The sequence below is a fragment of the Trachemys scripta genome, chromosome 14 (genome assembly GCF_013100865.1).
Source record: "Trachemys scripta elegans isolate TJP31775 chromosome 14, CAS_Tse_1.0, whole genome shotgun sequence".
NCBI lineage: Eukaryota > Metazoa > Chordata > Testudines > Emydidae > Trachemys > Trachemys scripta.
In genome coordinates this window covers 18,556,714-18,579,301 of record NC_048311.1, presented here as the reverse complement: position 1 = coordinate 18,579,301, position 22,588 = coordinate 18,556,714, and the positions used below count along the sequence as shown (strand labels likewise).

General features: G+C 43.8%; 2 protein-coding genes across 3 annotated transcripts in view; one reads left to right on the top strand and one right to left on the bottom strand.

Moving 5' to 3' along the window:
- Nucleotides 1-1,247: 1,247 nt before the first annotated feature.
- Nucleotides 1,248-14,819, bottom strand: JMJD6 (jumonji domain containing 6, arginine demethylase and lysine hydroxylase). The gene is made up of 7 exons (XM_034789812.1): nucleotides 14,444-14,819; nucleotides 12,208-12,596; nucleotides 10,094-10,380; nucleotides 8,088-8,223; nucleotides 6,564-6,702; nucleotides 4,870-4,997; nucleotides 1,248-2,641 (listed from the first exon to the last, which is right to left on the bottom strand). Exons 1-7 carry the CDS (start codon nucleotides 14,570-14,572, stop codon nucleotides 2,605-2,607), a joined length of 1,245 nt encoding a protein of 414 aa, XP_034645703.1. The 5' UTR covers nucleotides 14,573-14,819; the 3' UTR covers nucleotides 1,248-2,604.
- A 2,528-nt stretch (nucleotides 14,820-17,347) lies between these two features.
- Nucleotides 17,348-22,588, top strand: part of METTL23 (methyltransferase like 23) — a 5,852-nt gene continuing 611 nt past the window's right edge. The window contains exons 1-4 of one of the 2 annotated variants that reach the window (XM_034790463.1): nucleotides 17,348-17,641; nucleotides 19,424-19,528; nucleotides 20,349-20,586; nucleotides 22,289-22,373. In XM_034790463.1, the coding sequence (XP_034646354.1) occupies nucleotides 17,453-17,641; nucleotides 19,424-19,528; nucleotides 20,349-20,586; nucleotides 22,289-22,373 (617 nt within the window). In that variant the 5' untranslated portion in view covers nucleotides 17,348-17,452. Of the gene's footprint in view, nucleotides 17,642-19,423; nucleotides 19,529-20,348; nucleotides 20,587-22,288; nucleotides 22,374-22,588 lie in introns of those variants that run through there. The other variant, XM_034790464.1, reaches the window with a different exon arrangement.

The window sequence follows — 22,588 nt, the reverse complement described above, 5'->3', positions numbered from 1 at the left end:
AGGAGCAGCTTTCTTGGCAGTGGGAGGCAGGTTGGTTTCCCCATGACAGACTTCAAGGGCTCAGGCCCAGACTTCTTTCATACAGTAAAATATTAAGATGAGGCCCAGCTGTAACCATGCTGCTGTAGGCAATGGCTAGCCACCTCGGAGCGAGGCAATGGCCCAAACCACAGCCCCGAGAGCTTTATAATCCAGGTTAACCCTTGCCATTAGGAGGGGGGATACCCTTCTAATCCTGTAGCCACCACAGCCCCCTATCTTGTTCTAAGTGATAGCAGCTGCAGCCTGCTCCATTTTATGAAGATAACACGCAGCATGCAGGCTCTGGGCAAGCTGCCAATGTGCCCCGAGCTAGGCAGACTACAGGCATCCTCGGCCAGGGAATTTGGATGTTTTGACACAAAACCATCTTCAGAGCTAAGCAGCCTTAAGGAAGAGTCCCCCTGCAGGAAAGACTGCAGCAGTTTTGAAGAGAAGTCTGCGCATTTGTGTTCTATTGCCATAAATGCACTCCTTGGATTTCCTGCTTAGGGATGCACTGATGAGCCACCTGCCTCACACCTCCAAACTCCCTCCCACTTCTGTTACATAAAAGTGACTGGCACAAAGGAGACTTGGAAACAAAGGTCTGTACTGCTGACAAACCAAGATAAGCAGGGCTCACTTTTACAACAGATTGGGCCATATCCTGAGATGGGAGAGGGAACACAAACAGTAAAGGACAAGTTAAAAACCAACATTCAGGGGGTCTACTTAATACACTGTATACAGAAAATTCACAGTTAAGGTTGCCAGTCTGCATTTTAATTCAGTCACTAGTGCAGTAATTCCCAAACTTTTTACCTCATGCCCCCTATACCCTGTCCACGCTCCCCCCCCCCTCCCCCCGAGCCAGGAGCGGGGCTGCGGCTCTAAGAGGGGGGATGCGGACAATGGTAACGGGGCCAAGGTTGGGGCTACAGCTTGGGACGGGGGCAGACCCTCAGCCAGGGGTCGATCCTCAGTTGGGGGCAGAAGCCTTCAGCTGTCGCCGGGCGGGCAGCCAGGACCCCAGATGTGGGGCCAGCAACCGTGGTTGGGAGCATATCCCCGGGCCTGGCAGCCAGGATCCTGGGTGCAGGGCTGGCAGCCAGGATCCCCAGGCACAGGCCAGGAGCACAGCTGGGCAGCGCTCCCTCCCCGCCCCCTTTGGGGTTGGTCTGGGCCCCAGCCGCACCCCACGGAATTTTACTACACACACACACACACACACACACACACACACACCCAGAGGGCGTGCCCCACAACTGAAGACATCTGCATTAATGCCTAGGCATTGCGGCTTATATGAGAGAGAGTGCACTGCCCCTCTCTTTTCAGTTCCCCCTCCCAAACAGCAAAACTGAAATGAGGGTGCAAAGAGAAACAGTCCAATTAGCTGGCTCTTGTGTGCAGTGTTCTTTGTATCAGAGAAAGATGGTTATTCCCCCCTTTCCCCACAACCACAGCCTCTAAGACTATAGGAAAGCTTTAATGCACAGGCCCTGGTAAATTAATATCAACCATCCTAGTAGATTGCTTAGGGATGAGTCTTTATCTTGGCACAATACCACTGCAGCTGTGTGAACCCAAGCATCACCTGTTATTTTAAAACATTTAAGACAAAATACCTCCCCCCCTCCCACCCCGTACTCTTTTACAGAGCCCAGAGCAAGTGCTACTAAGCTCCTAAATACATGACCTCAAAGAGACAGCTGCTTGCTGGGGCTGAATAAAGTCTGTAATTCAGTTATATAGTTTTCCCCCTACACCTAAGGTTCATGGGTAACTGTTGATAGATGGTGACTTTCAGTGGCTTCTACTATACAAGAAGCCACTCATCTCTTGTTCCCTCAAGCCCCAATGCTACATCCAAGTGCCAGTTAATCTTTTTATACTTAATATGGCAGATACCAAGCATAAGTACATTTGATCATTGCTGGTTAAGGTGTCACATCTTAGACTATCTGGGTTTAGTCAGAGTGTATGTAGATTAATATGACCACAAAAGGTGCTTCTCACAGGTAGCCATTTCAAGTCATTTGAAGTCACCTCCAAGTTCAGAGTACAGAACAGAGTTAGTCTCCCTTCCAGCGCTCTGGTACAATATCCACCGGATGTTTGTGTAGAGCAAAGATGCCAAGATCCTCTCCTAGTTTCAGCATGTGCAGTACATGTAAACGTATGACAGTGTCAAAGCAGGGTAGGTTTCTGGATGTAGCTGCTGGTTTTAAAACAGTCCTTTAAAAACAGGTAGACTGTTTTCCTTGCCAACTTCATGAACTGTAAGACACATGGCATGTCCTTGCCCAGAGCTGGGTTATTTTCTGATCATTTAGAGCACTTTTTGGGGGGTACAGAAGGGCACTAAGCATTGCACAGTCATTCAGACTTGGGAGTTCCCCCCAGTAGTTAGCAAGGAGTCATCTTTAGTCAGCACGTGATGGAAGATAGGAGTTTGGATCAAAGTAGCAGTGAAGACTTGAGAAGGATCATAAGAGTAGATAGGAGCTGAGGGGGTAGAACAGAGCTGGCTGCTAACGGAGCTTCGAGTGGCAGCTGCCTCTAGACGGTTCTTGTTATCTCTCAGGGGTGAGCGCGGCTTCCGCAAGATTCCCTAATCCTGTCAAAAAAAGTACAACTGCCTGTCATGACTATAACCTTTCCTCCAGTGTCACAATGCAAGACAGCAGTATACTGCCTAAGCAAAGGACTAAAGGGTTTTTTTTGTTTTTGTTTTTTTAATAAAGCTGCTGACGTGCTTGACAAGGCTTAGAAACAATTCTGCTTATATTGATGGTATTCTTCAACACAATTGCAGCTGAAACCCCAGCCCGCACTACAGCGTCATCTAGGAGTTGGCAGAGGTAACAAGCAAATCATGAGCTGCAACATAGAAAGGCCTGGAAGAGATCTGGGCAACAGAGAGTGGCTCTTGGACAAGGTGCTAACTTATTAGTCTTTTGTAATACACCTCTACCCCGATATAACGCAACCCGATAGAACAGGAATTTGGATATAAGGCGGTAAAGCAGTGCTCCGGGGGGGCAGAGCTGCACGCTCCAGCAGATAAAAGCAAGTTCAATATAGCGCGGTTTCACCTATAACGCGGTAAGATTTTTTGGCTCCCGAGGTTAGCATTATATTGAGGTAGAGGTATATATACCAAATATTAAATGTTTTCACTGCAAGAGGCTGAAAAAAATGCAGAAAGGATGGAGCTCTGCAATATAGTTTGCATTTCTAAGAGATCAGGAAACCAGGATCTATGTTCATTAGCTTCTGCTGCTCATTCTCAGCCTGAAGTCAGAACTGGCTGCTAGAACTGAAACTGAGAGTATCATAAGAAGGGATTAGACCAGGGGTTCTCAAACTGGGGGTCAGGATCCCTCAGGGGGTCGCAAGGTTATTATATGGGGGGGGGGGTCGCAAGCTGTCAGCCTCCACCCCAAACCCCGCTTTGTATCCAGCATTTATAATGGTGTTAAACATATTAAAAAGTGTTTTTAATTTTTAAGGGGGTGGGAGGTCACACTCAGAGGCTTGCTATTTGAAAGGGGTTACCAGTACAAAAGTTTGAGAAACACTGGATTAGAACCTCAGCTGGGAAATAAGATGCTAGTTCAGTTAACTCCAAACATTTAAGGATAGTTTGGAGTTTTGACTCAACTCCATATGACTTGCCTACTACTCAAAGACAGGAGAAGTTGAGTGCTGTATCACTGAATATTAGATAGCCGTATATACCGAAAGAGCAGACAGGCACCTACACAGACACATTACGCATGCATCTGGGAAGCGAGACTCCTCCAGCTGGGTCAGTACTACGTGCATCTTTCTGCTAATTCATCACAGAGCTTGCAACCACAAGACAGATTCAGAGCAACCCAAGGTCTGTGATGAATTAGGGGATGCATAAATGAATGTGAGGTGGCTGGTACAAGCAGCACTTTAGTGTGGTTAACTTGTACCTTTTACCCAAGGGAATCAGGGACAACTGCTCAGAAGCAGGATGGTTTCTAAATCCAGCATTTTGCCATAGCTTTTTAGTAGTAAATATCTCCCAAGTGCTTAACGTTTTCCGATCCTCCTTACCTTGGAGCCCATGGAGGGGAGAAAAGACTTTGTCCCAATAAATTCACACCAAGTGAATTCCGTTATCATTTATTTTAAGTGTCTCCCTCCACAAATCAGCTAAGATCTCAGGCTTGGGCACAGCTTCTTTTTTCTCTTTTTTTAAGTGTTTAAAGCAACAAGGCCTTAGAATGAAGTTTATAATCTGTTAATCCTTACAAACATTGAATAGTAGGCAGAATTGAAGTAGTCCAGGCAACAGTGAAGTAGGAAAGACTAAGTATACAGAGTTGCTTGAAGCTTTTCAGTTTGGACACTCAGGTGATCAAGCCTTGTTTTTTGCTGGTTATTCCTCCCTTTGCCAATTTACCACACAATTATGCTCCTCAATGGGCATTGAATCTGATATTCCACTTTCCCTGCTACTCCCAAGTTCATCCCCAGCAATTGGAGCATTCCTTCTATATTAAAAAATGATTAGAAAAAAGTTATAAAAAACTGTTTATTAAATAATGTAAAATTTCTCCTTGGCACTTTCTTTTTTAAAGAGAAGATCTTAAGTTCCTGTTTGGAGCAGGGCAACGTAATTAGAATTGGGGAAGAAGGGAGAGGAGAGAGGACATCATCAGTGGCAAGCTGTTTCACAATCTAGCCAGCCCCCTCATCCTCCACCCCCCCTGCATCCCATGCATGATGGAACACCCTAACTTAACCCTGCCATCCCTGCATTAAAACGTCTTTTGTTTGGAAAAAGAAAGAGCTGTCACATCTGGTCACCTGGAGGAGCTGCGTTCTTTGCTCACACAGTCATCTTGAGAGGTAGTGTCACCGTTACCCATCATGCTGCAAGTCCTTCTCTTTTTCCGCCGATGCATCATCCCTTCGGTCTCAGAGCCAGAATCACACTAAGTACAGAGAAAGACAAAATGAATAAGCAAATCAATGCAGGGAAATACAAACCTTCAGTTATTACTCAGAAGATCTGACAGTGAACCACACCTGTGCTAATACAGTCACCAGAGAAGTTATCATGCATGTTCTTCCCCGAAGCATCACAATTTCTATACAAGAGACCATGTTGCATGCCCTGCAACTTACTGCAATACATTTAGGCTAAGATTTACAGGTATTCTAATCTGGCACCCAAAGGCCCCTGATTTTCAGACTGAGTGCTCAGCACTTTCTGAAAAGTCAAGTCACTTAAGGTGTCTCAAGTTGGGCAACCAAAATCAATAGTCACATTTTAAAAACATCTTGGCCCTAACTCTGTGGCCTTGTTCCCCATCTACAAAAAATAGAAAGTAAAACTATCCTTATAAGGGTAGATAGAAATTTGTAAAGTGAATAAAGAGCCTCAGGTGAAAGGTGCTGTGCAAGTACTAAACTAGTCAAATTTTCTCAAAGGCTGTAAAGGTTGGTGGGAACTCAAACTCACCCTACCTCCCACTAAGAATTTTTGGATGAGAATCTCTCATTCAGGTTCCTCTGAACACCTTAAAGAATTAGTTATGCAATTTAATAAGAGTCAGTTAATAGATATTACTACTGAGGCCAGGTCTACACTACCCCCCTAATTCGAACTAAGGTACGCAACTTCAGCTACGTGAATAACGTAGCTGAAGTTCGAAGTACCTTAGTTCGAATTAGTTCGAACTTACCTTGGTCCACACGCGGCAGGCAGGCTCCCCCGTCGACTCCGCGGTACTCCTCTCGGCGAGCTGGAGTACCGCAGTCGACAGCGAGCACTTCCGGGTTCGACTTATCGCGTCCAGACTAGACGCGATAAATCGAACCCAGAAGTTCGATTTCCAGCTGTCGAACTAGCGGGTAAGTGTAGCCAAGGCCTGAGTGGCAAAAGAAGAAAGTTTGAAGGATGGGAAAGAAAATGAGAAGAATGTTTCCAGGTGTCAGAATGTGAACACTGTATGGCCGGAGAGAGGAGGCAGGGTCTACACAAGTCCCTACTCACGGAAGTGACAAGGTCTCAAAGAAGTTGGGAGTATATCCATGCAACTTAAAAGCAAGGGAAGAAGATCTGCAAGGAGCTGGATGTCAAAACAAATGGGAAGCCAGTGGAGCCATTAGAAGATGGTGAAAGAAGCAGCGCGAAGTATATTAAGCATAAAAAGATGGATTCTGGGGAGCACAGAGAATCAGGAACGTCTCAAAGCCAAGTTTGTTTTGGCAAGAGGAGTGGGCCAACCCTCACAGAAGACTAAAGCTCTCACCAAGATCCCCACTGGTCCAGTCCTTTGCTTTATACTTGCACACCATTAGCTTCTCTGAAGTTTAGGATTTAACTTTGGAGTCTAACGTTTATTCAACTGTTACCTTCAAACCCACTAGAGAGTTGTGAGTCAGGGAGATTGTATGTATTTTTAGAAAAGAAACAGGCAAGGCTCCTTCGACAACTGGTTTAAAAGGGTAGCATAGTCATGGGATAAGGGTCATCTGCAGCGTCAAATCCTTACCTCTGAATCAGAGTCCGAGGAGCTGGAGCTAGAGGAACTGGAGGAATCACTGGAACTATCAGAAGCAATACCTGTCGATTCTTGTAGATCAACTGAATCAGCCAACACTGCCAGGTCAGGATGCTCTTGTTTTAGGATCCTAAACACAACCATCACGATTAGCAATTAGAACACAATGAGAAACAAAAGATTGTCCTTGCTTTTATGGGTTTGAATTTACTCTAGCATGGTTTTAATTTACACTAGCATACACCACAAAATCTGTCCACTGCCACGATAATGCAAGAGCAACAGATAATGATTTGCTAGCAAGGTGCATCACGTAGCATTGTGCAACTGCCTGCACTCTAGCTTTGATGGGTTTTTATATAGTTTCCATAGTTATTTTACCTCAATTTAATATTCTAACACTGAACATCAGAGTAGAAGACATTAACAAGATTTTGATATCAATAAAGGTCCTCCTGAAGGGAGAATGGAATTAGTAGTGATAACTGAGTTGCCTATTTTTTTATTTGAAGTAGTTAGAAGTAAACTGCGCTTATATTCAGAGGCTACTGGGTGAGAAAAATACCTTGAATTTAAAGGTTTCCATAAGATGCTAGATCTGGACAATAGACATATCTAGAAATCAATAAGGCATATGAAGCCTTTAATTCCTAGTTTACATGGATAAACATGAGCCACCTCAGTAGTGACCTAAAGTTGTTGCTACCTGATGGCTAGTTAGCAGAATCTCAGCTCCTACCACTACAGCCTTGTCCATGTTACAAGAACCACATCACAATTAGCCTTATTGGTGGTGGTCTCTGCAGAACCAGAGAGTGAATGGGAAGGGAGAATAAGATACTCTCATCATAGTAGTTATCTCTGCAGATCAGGGGAAAAGATACATCCTTTCCAGGGGATAGTGGACTTCCATCTCCAAGGCAAATAACAGGACTCCCATCTCCATGCCCGCTAACATAAATCCTTTCACCAGTACTAAATTCCCCTTAAATGCTTAGAGCAGCAACACCCAGCATATTGGATCATGTACCACCTTCTTAAAAAATTGTGAAGTAACTGATGGAACATCAAACTCACGCAGCACCAGTGGAACATGTACCACACTTTGGCAATCCCTGACTTAGAGCATTAGTTTACTAACTTACTGCCTCTACATTTTATCATTCTTAGCAAAGAATTTTCAGATTGCATCGTCTAAGTTTTATGCATGTCACTTGAACTCATCAAGTCAGCTCCACGAGAGGTGAAATCCAGATCAGATCCTTCCCCAAACAGCAAGACTAAGCTACCAACTCCAGGGGAGGGAGCCAAGAAACGTTGCTGTAAAAAGCAGGACATAGTTTAGAAAACATGTCTTTAAAATGACTCAATGTGTTTTTCCCCAAGAAAGTTGTACGCAAGAATATACTATTAGTGTTTTTCCAGCTACATGTCTTGCTTTGAAAGAAAGTGTTTGGACTATCCCTTCAACTGCCTGGAAATTAGAAATAGGAACAGAATTTACTGCACCGTTACCTGTACCACTTCCTTGATAATTTTGGCCTCCCTCTTACTGTCTTGTGCCATACCACAGGGAAGTTGGTACAGCTGGCAAAGTTCTGTGTGATGGCAATGGTTGTATCGAGATTGAGAACTACGTGCCACCAGCCACCTACAAAATGCAATGCAAGAGCAACTTTTAAACACACTTTTTTATATTATCTAAAGTATTGTAGATACATCTATCTAAGGTACTTGTATGGCCCCTATCACCACAGTATCTGAGCACCTCACAATCTCTAATGCATTTTCTCTCAATACCCCAGTGCTGTTATTTTACAGATGGGAAACTGATGCATCAAGAGACTAAGTGGCTTACCTAAAGCCACACATGATGTGTGTGGCAAAGCAGGGAGAATCAAGTTCAGTTCCGAAGTCCCAGGCAAGGGCCCTAACCACTGAAATATCCTTCCTCAGCAGATGGAATCAGCAATAGCTCATAGAGCCCACATTAAGAGGTGGAGTTGCATGTATATTAAGACTGGTCTGTGGTTATGAATTTATGTGTGTGTATATTATAAAATCATAACCAAAGTTGTACACATCTCATGACAATCAAGTTCAGAACACTACAAGCCTCCATAAAAGGCCTTACTGATACACTTTTATGGTACAATATACAATCAGTTGGTTCAACTGCTCATTTTAGGGATTTAAAGCATCTAGTCTTCTTTTGAGTTTCTGGACCTGGATCATCACACCTTCATACCAGGAAGTCCCTCCACTCACACTCCAACATCTTCCCCATATGATGACCAAGTACAGAAGACTGCCTGCAGGCTTTTTCCTAGCTCTCTTATTCCAGAATTTCCCCCCATACATAAGCCCCTATCGGAAAGCTGTAATCCTTTGACTCAGTGCAGTATTCTTCAAGTTCAGTGACAGAACTTTCCAGCACACTATAAGTTAAATCTTCATTTTTGGTTAAGTGGTATTTCTGAGTATCTGGCTACTGACAGCTTGCTTAACTGCAAATGCCACTGTGACCCAAGCTGCACACAGGCCCAAGGTCTAACTGCAGATCAATTTTCACCCTCAAAGGAGTTTTTAGCTTGAAGAATTTCACTACCTTTTTTTTTTTTTTAAATAGAAATGTTTAAAGTTGCTTTTTTCCATAAAAGGGTAAAATTAGAGAGGTTCATATGGTCATGTTGTAATCCCATAAAAAAAATAAAGCCAGGATTCATAATGGAAATTGATAAGGCTCCAAAGCCTTCTTAACTGAAGACATAATAAAAAGGCACTAAGTGCCAAGATTATTACAAGGCACTTTGCAAACATGAAATCATCATCCCCATTTTACAGAGAAGTAAACAGGCACAGAGGGGAGATAAAGGATTTGCTCAAGCTCACATAGCAGGTCAAGGACAAATAAGAATAAAATTCAGGTGTCAAACTCCCCTGCTCTATCCAACAGTGGTGCTTCTTCCCCTCCCAATTAAAGGAGATGTAAGTGTGCATCAATTTCATAGAAATGCTATGCCCTTTTAATAGAGACACTTTTAGAAGCTACGGCATAATCTTGCATTTGAAATTAAAGTGGTGGAAAAAAGATGGATGGGGTCTATCGGCATTTTTGCATGACTTTTTCCTCACATCTCACAAATCCTGTCATTTATTACACTGTCAGTAACCCCAAGAAAACAGAGAATGAGAGAAAGTTATTGGTCTTCAAAGGCCTCTATTCTTCCATGCTTTGATTACTTGCTCACTGTATAGTTTAGTTCAGGATCATTTTCCCAAGCACACATGTCCTGCTTGTTATGCCATCAGTCCCCTGTAACAGGGGAACATACATGGAATTTATGTTTTGGATATTCAAAGGGCAACATAAAAATGGTTTTAAACAGTGTCCTATAGTGTACAGAATTGGAAAATGGAGGACCATGTAAACAAGTGTGGATACTTTTTCAACAAGGATACATCTAAATACGTGTTCTCCCATACTACTACAGATTTCCATTGGAGACAGCCACACATACCTGGTACAAAGACGGTCTCGCCTGGTTTCTGCACAATTTCCAGGGGTTTGAATTCAGGAGGCCAGGTGGGGAGCTGCGTCCTAGGGTATATGATACTGAACCAAGTGATCGCCTCATCCTGCTGGTTCCCTCCTTCTTCACGTGTCACTTTGATCAACTCTCTGGGAGTGCTGGTAGGGAAGAGGCACCAGCGCTTATGTCCATGGACTAAGGCATTCCAAGCACTGGTTCCCAGGGGATCAATATGAATTCCTGTTCCTGATCGAGGTGGGCCCATTACAAACCATCTGCACAGGGAGTGGGGGAGAGGGGGAGAGAGAGAACCAAACATCCAGGTGCATTACAAGAGATAATTACTTTCTTCTATGAACTTTCCATTAAGCAAGCATGTTTCCCTTCCATTTCTACCACAGCCTGAAATTAACATGGCTCTTTATATTTTTCTTTGTTTGGGCACTAGAAGCAGAGTTGGCAGCAAAGCATTGACTATAGGGACTGTTAGTTTAATACTGCAGCAAAAAGTGCATAACATTTTTGCCTACGACCTATATAAATAATGGCAATTGTTTTCTTAGTTTCTTGGAGCAAGGATTTGTTTGTTTATATTACAATAAAAATTGTTTAGAAACCAGAAACTGATCCTCAGTAGATGATGATTACATCTGTTTTAAGGACCTAAACCACCTGGTGTATAAAATGGTAATTGTGTTTTTCTAAGCTTTTTCCTGGTTGTGAGTAGCATTTATAGATGTGCTGTTCTACAATTCTTGTTCCAATGAGGAATAAACAAAAAACATCTTCAGGTAAGGGTTAAGAAGATGAAGTTAAGACAGCTCCCATCACCCACACACTGTTCACTTGTGACTTTCTATTCACCATTGCATCATTTACCTGGTCATAGTTAATTCCCCACTAGTCTTGTTGGGAAGATATGCAAGTCATTTTTCTCCATGCAGAGAACTACTGCTTCGAAGGCTTAATGTTACACCCATCCTTATTGATCTCAATTGGTCTGGGACAGGATATGAAAATGTACGCAAGATATCATACTAGATACTGTTATCTTAAGTGGGGTTAATCACTAATAGACATCCACAACAGAAGGAAATAAATGCCGGTTTCTATGGGCAGAAGAGAGATTACGAATTAAGCACTCAAACAAGGGAATTGTGAGTCCTATTTCAATAAGATGCTTTGAGAACATCAATTATGACCAGGTGACAGTGCTGGAAATGGCAAATACCCCCAACACAAGAACTGTTCACTTCCCTGGGCTACATAGTTGGATCGATGTTAACTTTGTAGTGCAGGCCAGTCCAAATGTGTGGGGAGCATCTAAATTAGCTTTCATAAAAACCTTCACTAGTTTGAGACAATTACGGTTAATTGATAGGCAGTTAAGGTAAAAACTCTAGTGTAGAAAAGCCTTTAGGCAGAGCTTGTATGAAATATGGAGCTAACATGAACTAGCTAAGTCTAACCTAAACCTGACACTTTCCTGGGGCTGGTCTACATTGGAAACTTACATCCACAACCCTGAGACACATAGTTATGTCGCCCTAACCCCTGGTGTAGACAGCACTAGGTTGAATTCTTCCATCAACCTACCTACCACCTCTCAGGGGAGGGTGGATTACCTATGCAAACAGATACTGTCTACACTGAAGAGCTACAACAGCACTGCTGCAGCACTGCTGCTGTACAGTTTTAGCCCTAATCTAGACATGACCTAAAATACTGCTTGCTTTAGCAGGGCTGGACTTAAGCACAACCAAAGTCTCATTGAAGGCCTAATAGTAAACTTGAGCCCAGAAACATAATTTGAAAATTCTAAGGCACTTTACAGCCACACAACATGGCTCTGGGGTAGGCATTATTCTCATTTTACAGATGAGGAAACTAAGGCACGGAGCAACTTGTCTAAAGTCACATAGCAAGTCTGTACCAACAGCTGTTAACAGAACTCAGGAGAACTTACTCTGAGTTTTCTCCTCTATTCCATATTTGCATGATAATTTGAGATATTTATAATCAAAGTAAATTTAGTTTGCTTGTGAGCAACTGACAGAAGAAACTGGAATCTACATCCCATCGCCACCTCATGGATACTGTACCTATAAGGTGGTCTGCGCTTCTCTCCTGCATATTGGAATAGGTCATCGGTGAAGAACTTGGGCACTTTGTAGTCTTCCAGGAGTTTCCTGCGCTTAGGGTGCTCTCCATAGCTGCTGTCGAAGATGTAGAGGGGGCTGTCATCACGTGTGGTCTCCATATACTCTATGTAATATTTCATCTTCATCTTCACAGAGTACCCATCATTGTCCTCACCACACTTGAACTTCTGGTTCCTGTACTTGCGCTTCAGGCGTTCTAGAGTCCACTTCTCTTGGGCAGACCAGCCCATCTGAGCATTCAACAGAACTACAGGCTTATAAGGCTTTTCATAACGCTCAACAAATTCTTCCACCGATAAATGGAGTGCATCTGCCCTTTCCACATTATCCTGTAAAAATCAGAGAACAGTTGGGAAAAAAGAACTGTAATGTACCACAAACCATCTTAATCACCACAGGCCAAGTTTCTAAAGGTTGGTGCCTAAAATGATGTCTACACTATAGCCGTAGTACCATAGTGTAGACATTTCCTACAGTGACAGAACAGGTTTTTCCATTGCTGTAGATAATCCAACTCCCCAAGCAGCAGTAGCTAGATTGACGGAAGTATTCTTCCATTGACCTAGTTGCGTCTACACAGAGGTTAAATTGGCATAACTACAGCACTCTGAGGTATGAATTCTTCATATCCCTGAGTGCTGTAGCTATGTCGACCTAACTTGTAAGCGTAGGCCAGGCTTAAGCTGCATCTGGTAAATTTACGTTGGCAAGCCCTACACTTGCATTCAAATCTAGAGGATATGGAGACATTACACAGAGTGCATGCAATGTTAAGTCTTCCCCTGCACAATACTGCAGTGTCAGACCCCAACTGTAATAAGTCTCTGTCCCTGCTCCTACACACCTCACCAACATCATGAGAAACATGAGCATATTTAAATGTTGCTTTATGCTCTTCACTGTAGAGGTGACCCAAGATCCACTAGGGGTAAGGAAATCCATAGCCTGAAGCCTGGCAAACAGTTCCCCTTGCACAGCATTTTACTCTGCTATTTGTGATGTGAGAATTCTATTTCTTCCTCCCCCTGATACCCTGGGGAAGGGATTTAGAAACTACCTTTGAATTAAGTAGGCATGTCTGCATTAAGTAAAAATACACACCACTATAGAATCCAGAGGTTTTCCCAAGTCCCTTGTCAATCCTGTTTTTATTATTTTGTTTTTTTATTATCCATCCTCTGATTCACCCATCCTGTCTTCCTCAGACATTTCTATGCATCTCCCAGACTCTTCTTTCAGGTCACCTAGTTAAATACTGTAGAACCAACAACCATCCACCACTAGGACAGTTAACCAAATGACAATAGCTTTTTTCCCCCATTTCCAAGCATTTTCCTTTCCTTTAAGCCCACATACTGCCCATTATCTACAGCTCTTGCCCCTTCCCCCCACTCATACTCCAGCATCAAAAACGTGCTTGACGAACTTCCGGGAAGGGGAGCGCTCCGCCTCCACCAGACCTGAATCCTAGGAGTCACACTCAAGGAAGAGCAGCACGAGGCACTCCCTCCCTCTCTCAAGGAAGGAGGAAGCTACTTCTAGTAAGAAGGCAATGCGATGCATGCCAACCCTTTCCCATGATCTGGCCAGTCCCTTGCTCTCCCGCAGCTTGTACGATACCCACTTTGGACTGAAGCGCTTTGGGCCAGACCCTGGCAATTTCTTAGCGGCCTTGGGGTGAAGTACCAGCAGCACCCCTGGCTATAAATAATTTGCTGGCTTCATAGGACTAGGCCACGGGTCCGGCGCAACATTGCGCTGCTCTCCCAAGCCAGCCTCCTGCCTTAGGGAGGCACAGAGCCGCCTGTCCCCTCCCCACTCCTCTTCATATCTGGGGTAGTGGGGGAAAGGTGGGGGAAGTCTCCCAGCTTCCCCTCTGCGAGCTCCCACACACACCTTGGATGGATGCTCTAGGGACGCGCCAACCCCCTTCCCTGGGTGCCTCTTCTTCCTGGGGCAGCTCGGGGGGGGGCTCCACCGTTCCCTCACCAGAGACCCTAAGCTCTGTACCCCAGGATCCGAGTTCAGCCTGGAAATCCCCTTGCCAAGCCCCCTCCCCTTCGAGCTCAGGTCTGGAACGAGGCGTCCCCCTCCCGGTCGGGCCCCACCCGTGCACCTCCCCAGGCTCGGGTGCGGCAGGAGCCAACCCCCGGGCTCCCCCCAGCCCGGTCCGCACCGTGCAGGCCGCCGGGCTCAGCGGGAAGGTCTCGTAGTAGTTGTGTCGGGTCCAGTCCAGCGAGTCCTTCAGCTCGGGCCGGGCGCTGCGCTTCGCCTCCCGGATCCGCTTCTTGCTCTTGTGATTCATGCTCGGCGACCCGGGGCCGGGGCCCGCCACCTCCTCCGCTCCCGGACGGGCCCCGACAGCCGCCTCCTCCGCTCCAGGCCCCAGGACCCGCTGCTGTGGCCGCCGGCACCACTAGGGAATCCCGGCCCCGCCGCCGGCTCGGCTCCCAGCCAGGGCCGCCCGCCACTCCGCCAAACCCGCGGCCTGGAGGCTTCGAGAAATTTCACCCCTGCCGCTACCTCTACCTCAGCCAGGCCGGAGCCCCGCCCACGAGCGCCGCGGCGCGATCCTATTGGTCGTTGCCTTCCCTTCCGCCACGCGCCCCTGCCCATCCCCAGCTATGATTGGCCGCGCCGGACCCGGAGAGGTGGGGTCTTTGCCGCCATCTTGAGAAGGAAACGTCAGCGAGAGGGAGGGAGGTACCTAGGGCTGAGCAGGGCAGCTCCCTGCTCCACCTACCCTCCTTGTGCCTCTCTTCTCCAGGTTCCTCCTCGCTGCGCTTTGTCTCTGCGCTCCCTGATTTCACTCCCTTCTTCTTTCCACCCTCCTCCACTTCCACCAGCCCATTGTCTTTTCAGACACTTACATGTACTGAGCAGCACCCTCAGTCCCTTCCCTCTGACTGCTAGGGGAGCTCAGGTGGCTCAGCTTGTCATGCGTTGGGCTCTGAAAGGTTAAAAGGGGGGTCTGCAGCCACTGGAATCACCACACGGACAGATTAGCTTTTACCTTTTGTAGCAACTGTTCAATTGGGTTTGTGGGTTTTTTGTCTATTGTATTGTTTTCATTGGTTCAATGACACACAACACGGTATTTTCAGTGTTTATATTTTGTGGGTCTTAATTGAAAACAAGTCAGAAACATTGTTAAAAAAAACCTTTTTCAACAGGCAGCTTGTTTCATCATGTTTATCATCCCAATAAGAACAATATTTATTTGTGCAAAGCTCCCAAAGACTGGGTTTTTTGGAAATTGAGACTTCTAATAAGATGGAATGATGGAAACCAGGGTAGATCCTGAGATCATGGCTTGCAGGAGGGAATTCCAGGCAGTTCCATTTAACAAATTTCAAGAGATAGTTTTAAATCCTACTAAATGGAAATACATTGAGTTAATTTAGGGCAAAATTGTACAGTGTTAAAACACTGCACTGGTAAAACTCCCATTGAAGTCAGCATGAGTTTTAATGACAGCAAGAAAAGGCTTTGTCTTCCATATGATTCCACTAGGATCAGCAGTTTTCAACCTTTCCCATTTTGTGACCCCACGTTACAAGAGAAAAAAAGTTTCCTTGTTCTCTCTCTCACCTACTCATGAAGAAAGGGAGGGTGGCTATGACCCTCAGCTTGAGCCACCATTTCTTAAATAAACCTAATTTAAGGCTTGAGCCTACAGATTTGCTCACTGGAGTAAAAGACTTCCCACATGATTGAGTGTCACAGGATCAAACTCCTTAATTATTGTAACTTCCCACAAACTGAGACAGTAACTCTTCAGGGCATGTATTTGGCTAGGGAAGAGATTGTCATACACTAATAGCTCATTTTACCTCTCTACAGTGCCTAGAAAAAAATATGCAATAATCTTTGGGTCAAATCCTGCATTCCCTATATCTGCAAATCTCCTATTGACTTCAAAGGGAGCAGGATCAAAACTCAGAAGGTTTAGTCTGGAGTAAGAAGCAACAGAGGGTCCTGTGGCGCCTTTAAGACTAACATAAGTATTGGGAGCATAAGCTTTCATGGGTAAGAACCTCAGAAGTGGTTCTGAGGTTCTTACCCAGGAAAGCTTATGCTCCCAATACTTATGTTAGTCTTAAAGGCGCCACAGGACCCTCTGCTGCTTTTTACAGATTCAGANAGTCTCCTAGCTCCTCCCCGGCAGCAGCGCACGTGCTCTGAGTCTGCTGTTGCAGCGTGACTCTGAAGTTAGGGTCACCAACAGCAAGTGTGACAAATTGGGATTTTTGGGGGGAGGTATAGTTGCCCATATAAGACAAAGACCCTAATATTGGGATAATCCCGATAACATCACCTTCTGCTTGCAGGAGAATAAAGTGCAGCACATTTCTGGGGTAGTATCCAGGCCCACACCACCCCCTCCTTCCCTTATGAAAACAGCAAAGACTTAAATTGCAGTGGGCATTTGAAGGCCAAATCCTGTACTCCCACTCCAGACTAGTATCAGAGGGGTAGCCATGTTAGTCTGAATCTGTAAAAAGCAGCAGAGGGTCCTGTGGCGCCTTTAAGACTAACATAAGTATTGGGAGCATAAGCTTTCCTGGGTAAGAACCTCAGAACCACTTCTGAGGTTCTTACCCATGAAAGCTTATGCTCCCAATACTTATGTTAGTCTTAAAGGCGCCACAGGACCCTCTGCTGCTTTTTACAGATTCAGACTAACATGGCTACCCCTCTGATACTAGTCTGGAGTGGGAGTACAGGATTTGGCCTTCAAATGCCCACTGCAATTTAAGTCTTTGCTGTTTTCATAAGGGAAGGAGGGGGTGGTGTGGGCCTGGATACTACCCCAGAAATGTGCTGCACTTTATTCTCCTGCAAGCAGAAGGTGATGTTATCGGGATTATCCCAATATTAGGGTCTTTGTCTTATATGGGCAACTATACCTCCCCCCAAAAATCCCAATTTGTCACACTTGCTGTTGGTGACCCTAACTTCAGAGTCACGCTGCAACAGCAGACTCAGAGCACGTGCGCTGCTGCCGGGGAGGAGCTAGGAGACTGCGGGAAGGGATTAAGGGAAGGAAGGGGGCGGACCTTTGTGCCATTTTATCTTCCCGGGTCTCAGACCCTCTCAGCCAGCTACCGATGGTTGGACCTTGACAAGACCCTGCCTTAAACGTTCTTGCCTGCGATTGGTCTGCTTTGGTGTCAGTCAGCTCATGGGGGAAGTCAGCACAGGGGAAGAGGTGCGTGTTATCGGAGCAGCAGACGCTGTCGCCACTAGAGAAGTGGTTCCAATGTGCGATGAGGGTCCGCGGTTCAGTGTCAAGGAGTACAGGTTTGCGGAAGAGCAGGACGAGCAAGAAAGAGAAGAGCCGAGGCCAGAGCTGGTGGTGCTGATTCCTGAGGTGCTGATACATTTACACATATAGCCCTTCAGTTCGTTTTGAAGCCTGATTTCCTTCCTCCCCTAATCGGGGAGCAGGGGCTAGGAACGCTGAGCCATGTGGGGATGGAAAAGAGGGGCAGGATTTTTTATAAAGATATAACAACAAAAAGGCCTAGATTTTGTATTCTTTCCCTGGATTTCTTTGTATCATTTGTTCTTATCTAGTCCAATAAATTCAGACCCACAATATGCTCCTGTATAGCAGAAATCACTGTATGATTACAGAAATACAGCATCTTCTTAGCGTAAGGAGGCTCCAACCTAAATTGGGGCCTCTGGGCATTACTGGAAAAAATAAAGTGGGGGATGGGGGCAGGACCTTCTAGGAAAGTTGAAAGTAAATTTTATAAATTGTTTGGCTCAAAAGTGCACGTGTAGCTCTAGCACAGAATTCATTATTCTACTTTGTTGGATGCTTAAAGATGAAGTAGTAACACATTTATGGAATGTAACGATCAAATAGTGGTTTTATTTTTGAATTTCTACATTCATTAAATTTGAACAAATAGTTTCTAACTCCTGCAAAAATTTGAATTGATTGAAAATATTTGTTTTTAAATGGTAAAAATGTTATTTGTGAGAATGCATTAAGAAAACTAAAGTAAGAAACCTAGTTAGTGCTCACTTATTTAGAAGCCCTGCAAGTGAGCTGCCTTTTTGATAGTAAGTGCCTTAGGCCCTATCTATACAACTCAAATTTAGCTGTTGCTGAAATGCAGCATATAACCTGTTTAGACTCCTCCAAGCCATGTCATAAATAGGCTAAAACCCATTATTCAATCCCAGATAAACAATCATTGGTAAAACAACGAGGAGTCTGGTGGCACCTTAAAGACTAACCAATTTATTTGGGTATAAGCTTTGAAGAAGTGGGTTTTTTATCCACGAAAGCTTATGCACAAATAAACTGGTTAGTCTTTAAGGTACCACCGGACTCCTCATTGTTTTTGTGTATACAGACTAACACAGCTACCCCTCTGATACTTGGAATCATTGGTAAACTCATTTCTTTTGACTGTGTAGACACAGAGGGCCTTCATTTTTAAATTGTGAAGAACTGATATAGACATAGATAATTGGGTCTAAAATGCACTGAAATCACCATATCTAGGCACAAATTGACTTTAACGGGAATTTTGCCTGAGTAAAGACTGCAGGAGAGATCTTTCACCAAGGAAAAATGGGATGAAATCAAGAAAAAGTAAATCTAGGCTAAATTTCAGAATAAAAATGTAACAAAGATTCCCTTTGATCCTAAATTCCTTACTAATGTGTGCGCCTACCTGTGCTCTTTTGCTGCAATAGGACTACTTAGCTGAGTGAAAATTCCAGAACCAGACCATTAGATTGTGGAATAATATCCCAAAACAAGATGATAGAAGTGTCATTGCTTGATGTATTTCAAACTTGCACTGGTAAAGCACAAGACTGCATGCTTAAATCTTTACTAGTCTAGAAAAGTTAAACAGGAGGGTGAGGCAAGAGTCTTTGCTAATCAAGTGGGAAAGCTCTAGCCATGTGGAAAATAACTTAATTGTAGGGATGTACAATTTGTTTGAATTACATATGAGCAGAAAATAACAGGTCAATTGAAGTAGGGATAGCTCAGGATCAGGATCAGGCTCAAAATGAGTGACCAAAGCATGACTAGAGTAAAAATGCACTAATGTAATATTTTTCTGCCTCTTTCAAAGTGTTTTATGGTGCTGCCAAAGATCATAGAAGGGGCTTATTGTTTCAGGTCCTGGATTCCCAATATGGCATGTACGTTTGGCCCTGTGCTGTGGTTCTTGCTCAGTACCTATGGTTTCACAGAAGAATGCTACCTGGCAAGAGAATTTTGGAGGTAAAAGTAGTCTTGAAAGATTTTTTTGATCATACAAACTTACCTTTAAAAAAAAACTAGTAGGCTCATGGTTACTTGTCTTAACTCTCAATCAGTTTTAATTTTGATTTCTTTTTTTATTTAGGTAAGCTGCAGGATGTTTTTTTCCTATTTCTGCTTCAGTATTAATATAATTCTAAATGATCCTACTTCGTGATCTGCCTTTTGGCATTTATTTTCTGTTCTGCCCATGTGTCTTAAAAAGGTCTAACCTTTGATCCAATTAATGTCAAAAAATTACTGTGGTAACTTTTGTGGTTGGAGATTCATGAAACAGTTTGCAAGTTCTTTTGGTCAAACAGTGGAAAAATGCCCAAATACTCAAAGGAGTGATATAGTAAAACCATAATTAACGCAGATATTTTTGCAGGCTGATTTATGGAAGCACCAGTTAGGAGCCATCAAAGGGGCTTCCTGTTAAATATAAGTTTTGCTCATCTATGAACTGCAGGATTTATCTGTGTGAATAACATGTTTAAGCATGTAGGATTCCATCCACTTCACTATATTTACAAGAACAGAAACAAGTAAGATTCATGACATTCTAAATTTGTATCTGTGGTGTACCACTGCTGCTACAGATCAAATACAAATGTCTTTTCTCCTGAGCAAAGGCAGTTCAGAGGTGAACATGTAGTTTTAAAGTTACCATGAATTCAACTAAAGAATGGCATCATTAAACATTTTGAGGCAAGATACAGAATATACTCCCCCGTCCTTCAGTTATCCTTTGCATTAAATATAATTGATGAATGAGATTAAAGTCTTTTATTTTGTTTAGATTGGAGCAGGCATGAGCCTACCTGGTATAGTAGCTGCTAAATGTGGGGCCGAAGTGATACTGTCAGATACTGAAGAACTGCCTCAGTGCTTGAAGAACTGTGAGCGAAGCTGTCAGATAAATAACCTTCTAGGGGTACACATTATAGGACTTACATGGGGCCAAATATCTCCCAATCTGGTCTCTCTGCCTCAAGTAGACATTATTCTGGCCTCTGATGTATTTTTTGAACCAGAAGGTTAGTGACTACTTATAAGCAAATAAAATGTTATGAATGTATATAACAATAAGCTAGAGAAAGTAAAGTAGTAAGTGATGGTAGTATTTAATTTAGTCATGGCAGTGTCACCAACTCCACCTAGCAGGAAGTCACTAAACACACCCTGAAAAGTTGGTAGATGTAGCTATTTTAAACACTCAAAAGGTGTCAAAACTGTAACCAAACAAAATTTCCAGACTTCAACCAAGGCTTAGGGCTCGTCTACAGTGGCAATGCTCTCCCGGTGCTCTAAGAAACCCCACCTCAATGAGGGGTGTAGCTCTCAGCGCTGGGGCACTGTTTACACTGGCACTTTACTGTGCTGCAATGTGTGCTCAGGGGGGTGTTTTTCCACACTTGAGTGAGGAAGTTGCAGCACTGTTAATTGCCAATATAGACAAGCCCTTAGTATACACACACAGGCACGTATGTCACAAAATCATTCACAAGCAGCTCAATAGTGTTAATAAAATCCATTCCATGCTGCTCTTACTATACACTATTGCACACCAGAAGCAATAATAGTACACTATCATCCTCAGGAGGGTGCCCTCTGCTCATTGGGAAGGAAACCCCAGCCTTCTGTTCACTGGGAAGGGCACACTGCAGCCCAGGCTGGCTGGGGTTGATTGATTGCAGCTCAACCACCCTTTCTTGCCAGCCTTGATTTGAACAGACAGGCTAGTGAAAGGGAGAGGCCAGACCCAGGGGGAAAAGGGGCATTCATCTGACCTGAACTCACTGCTGCAGGGAGCCAAGAAAGATTTTAAAACAAAAATCCACTAGCTGGACCCTGTCGTCGTCCCCCCCCCTTTCAGGTTTAACTTCTGGAAACAGCTGGGCAGCTAAGCCAGGGAAAGGAGTGAAGGGCAGCTGAAAGCAAGATAGCCCCACCTTTGATCGAGGAGTAAAGGCTTCATTCCTGGAGGCACAGTGCCCCACTGGGGCACATGGCCCTGTCTCATCCCATCTTCCAAGACGCCCTGGAATAGAATTCATTCTGATGACATGCTCAATTAAGACAATGACACTGACTTGGTGTGCAACAGAATGTAGTGAGCCTGAAATGAATTTCATTAACACTGAGCTACTTATGAATGATTGACTATAGATATTGGTGACTTTTCTCTGAATGTCACTAATTTGCAGTGAAAGTTGCTAGATTTGGCACTGGTCACTGACATTTTCTTGCTAGGGAAACCAAAATCACTAAATCTAGTGACAAAGTTGCTAAGTTGGCAACATAGTATTTCAGAGGGAAGCAAAAAATTGTGAGTGGCACCAAGAAAACATTCCCTAATCAACTGCAAATTAATGCATGCTTGAAGAAAGTCAGAGCTGGGTGTTTGACTTTAATAGTTCTGTGGGAACAAAACTTGTATTGTTATAGGTTCCATGAAAATAGATGATTACAACAAACATGGTAAAAAAAAGCAAACAAAATATAAAGGATGAAAATACTGAAAGTTAATAGCTAACTTTAAAGCTAGGAGCAATGGTGTAGTTTTTACTTAGGACAACTGTTGTGTTTAAGACTTTCTGAAGAACTATGCTCCAACCATAGGTCTTCTTAGACAACTAGCTTTCTGAAATTATTCTAATCATTAGTGCATTGTTTGCCAAGGCATATTTCAACATGCACATAACCAGCTCAAATTGTTTATTTAAAATCTATATGCAGATTTTGAAGATGTTATAACTACAGTGTACTTCTTGATGAAAAGGAACCCAGATGCTCAGTTCTGGACTACATATCAGGTCCGAAGGTAATTTCAGGAGAAACTAACTTGTGTGCATTTTGTCTTGAGGCTCTAAAGTCAGATGCAAAGGGCAGAGTTTTGACAAACAAGGTCCTAAACCAGTCAACCGAATAAGATAGAAACATATGGGTAGCTGTGTATTTAAGCTTTTTGTATTTTAAGTTTGTCACTCTTCTATAGTTACTGTGCTTATTCATGCACAGTAGTTTAATAACAGAACA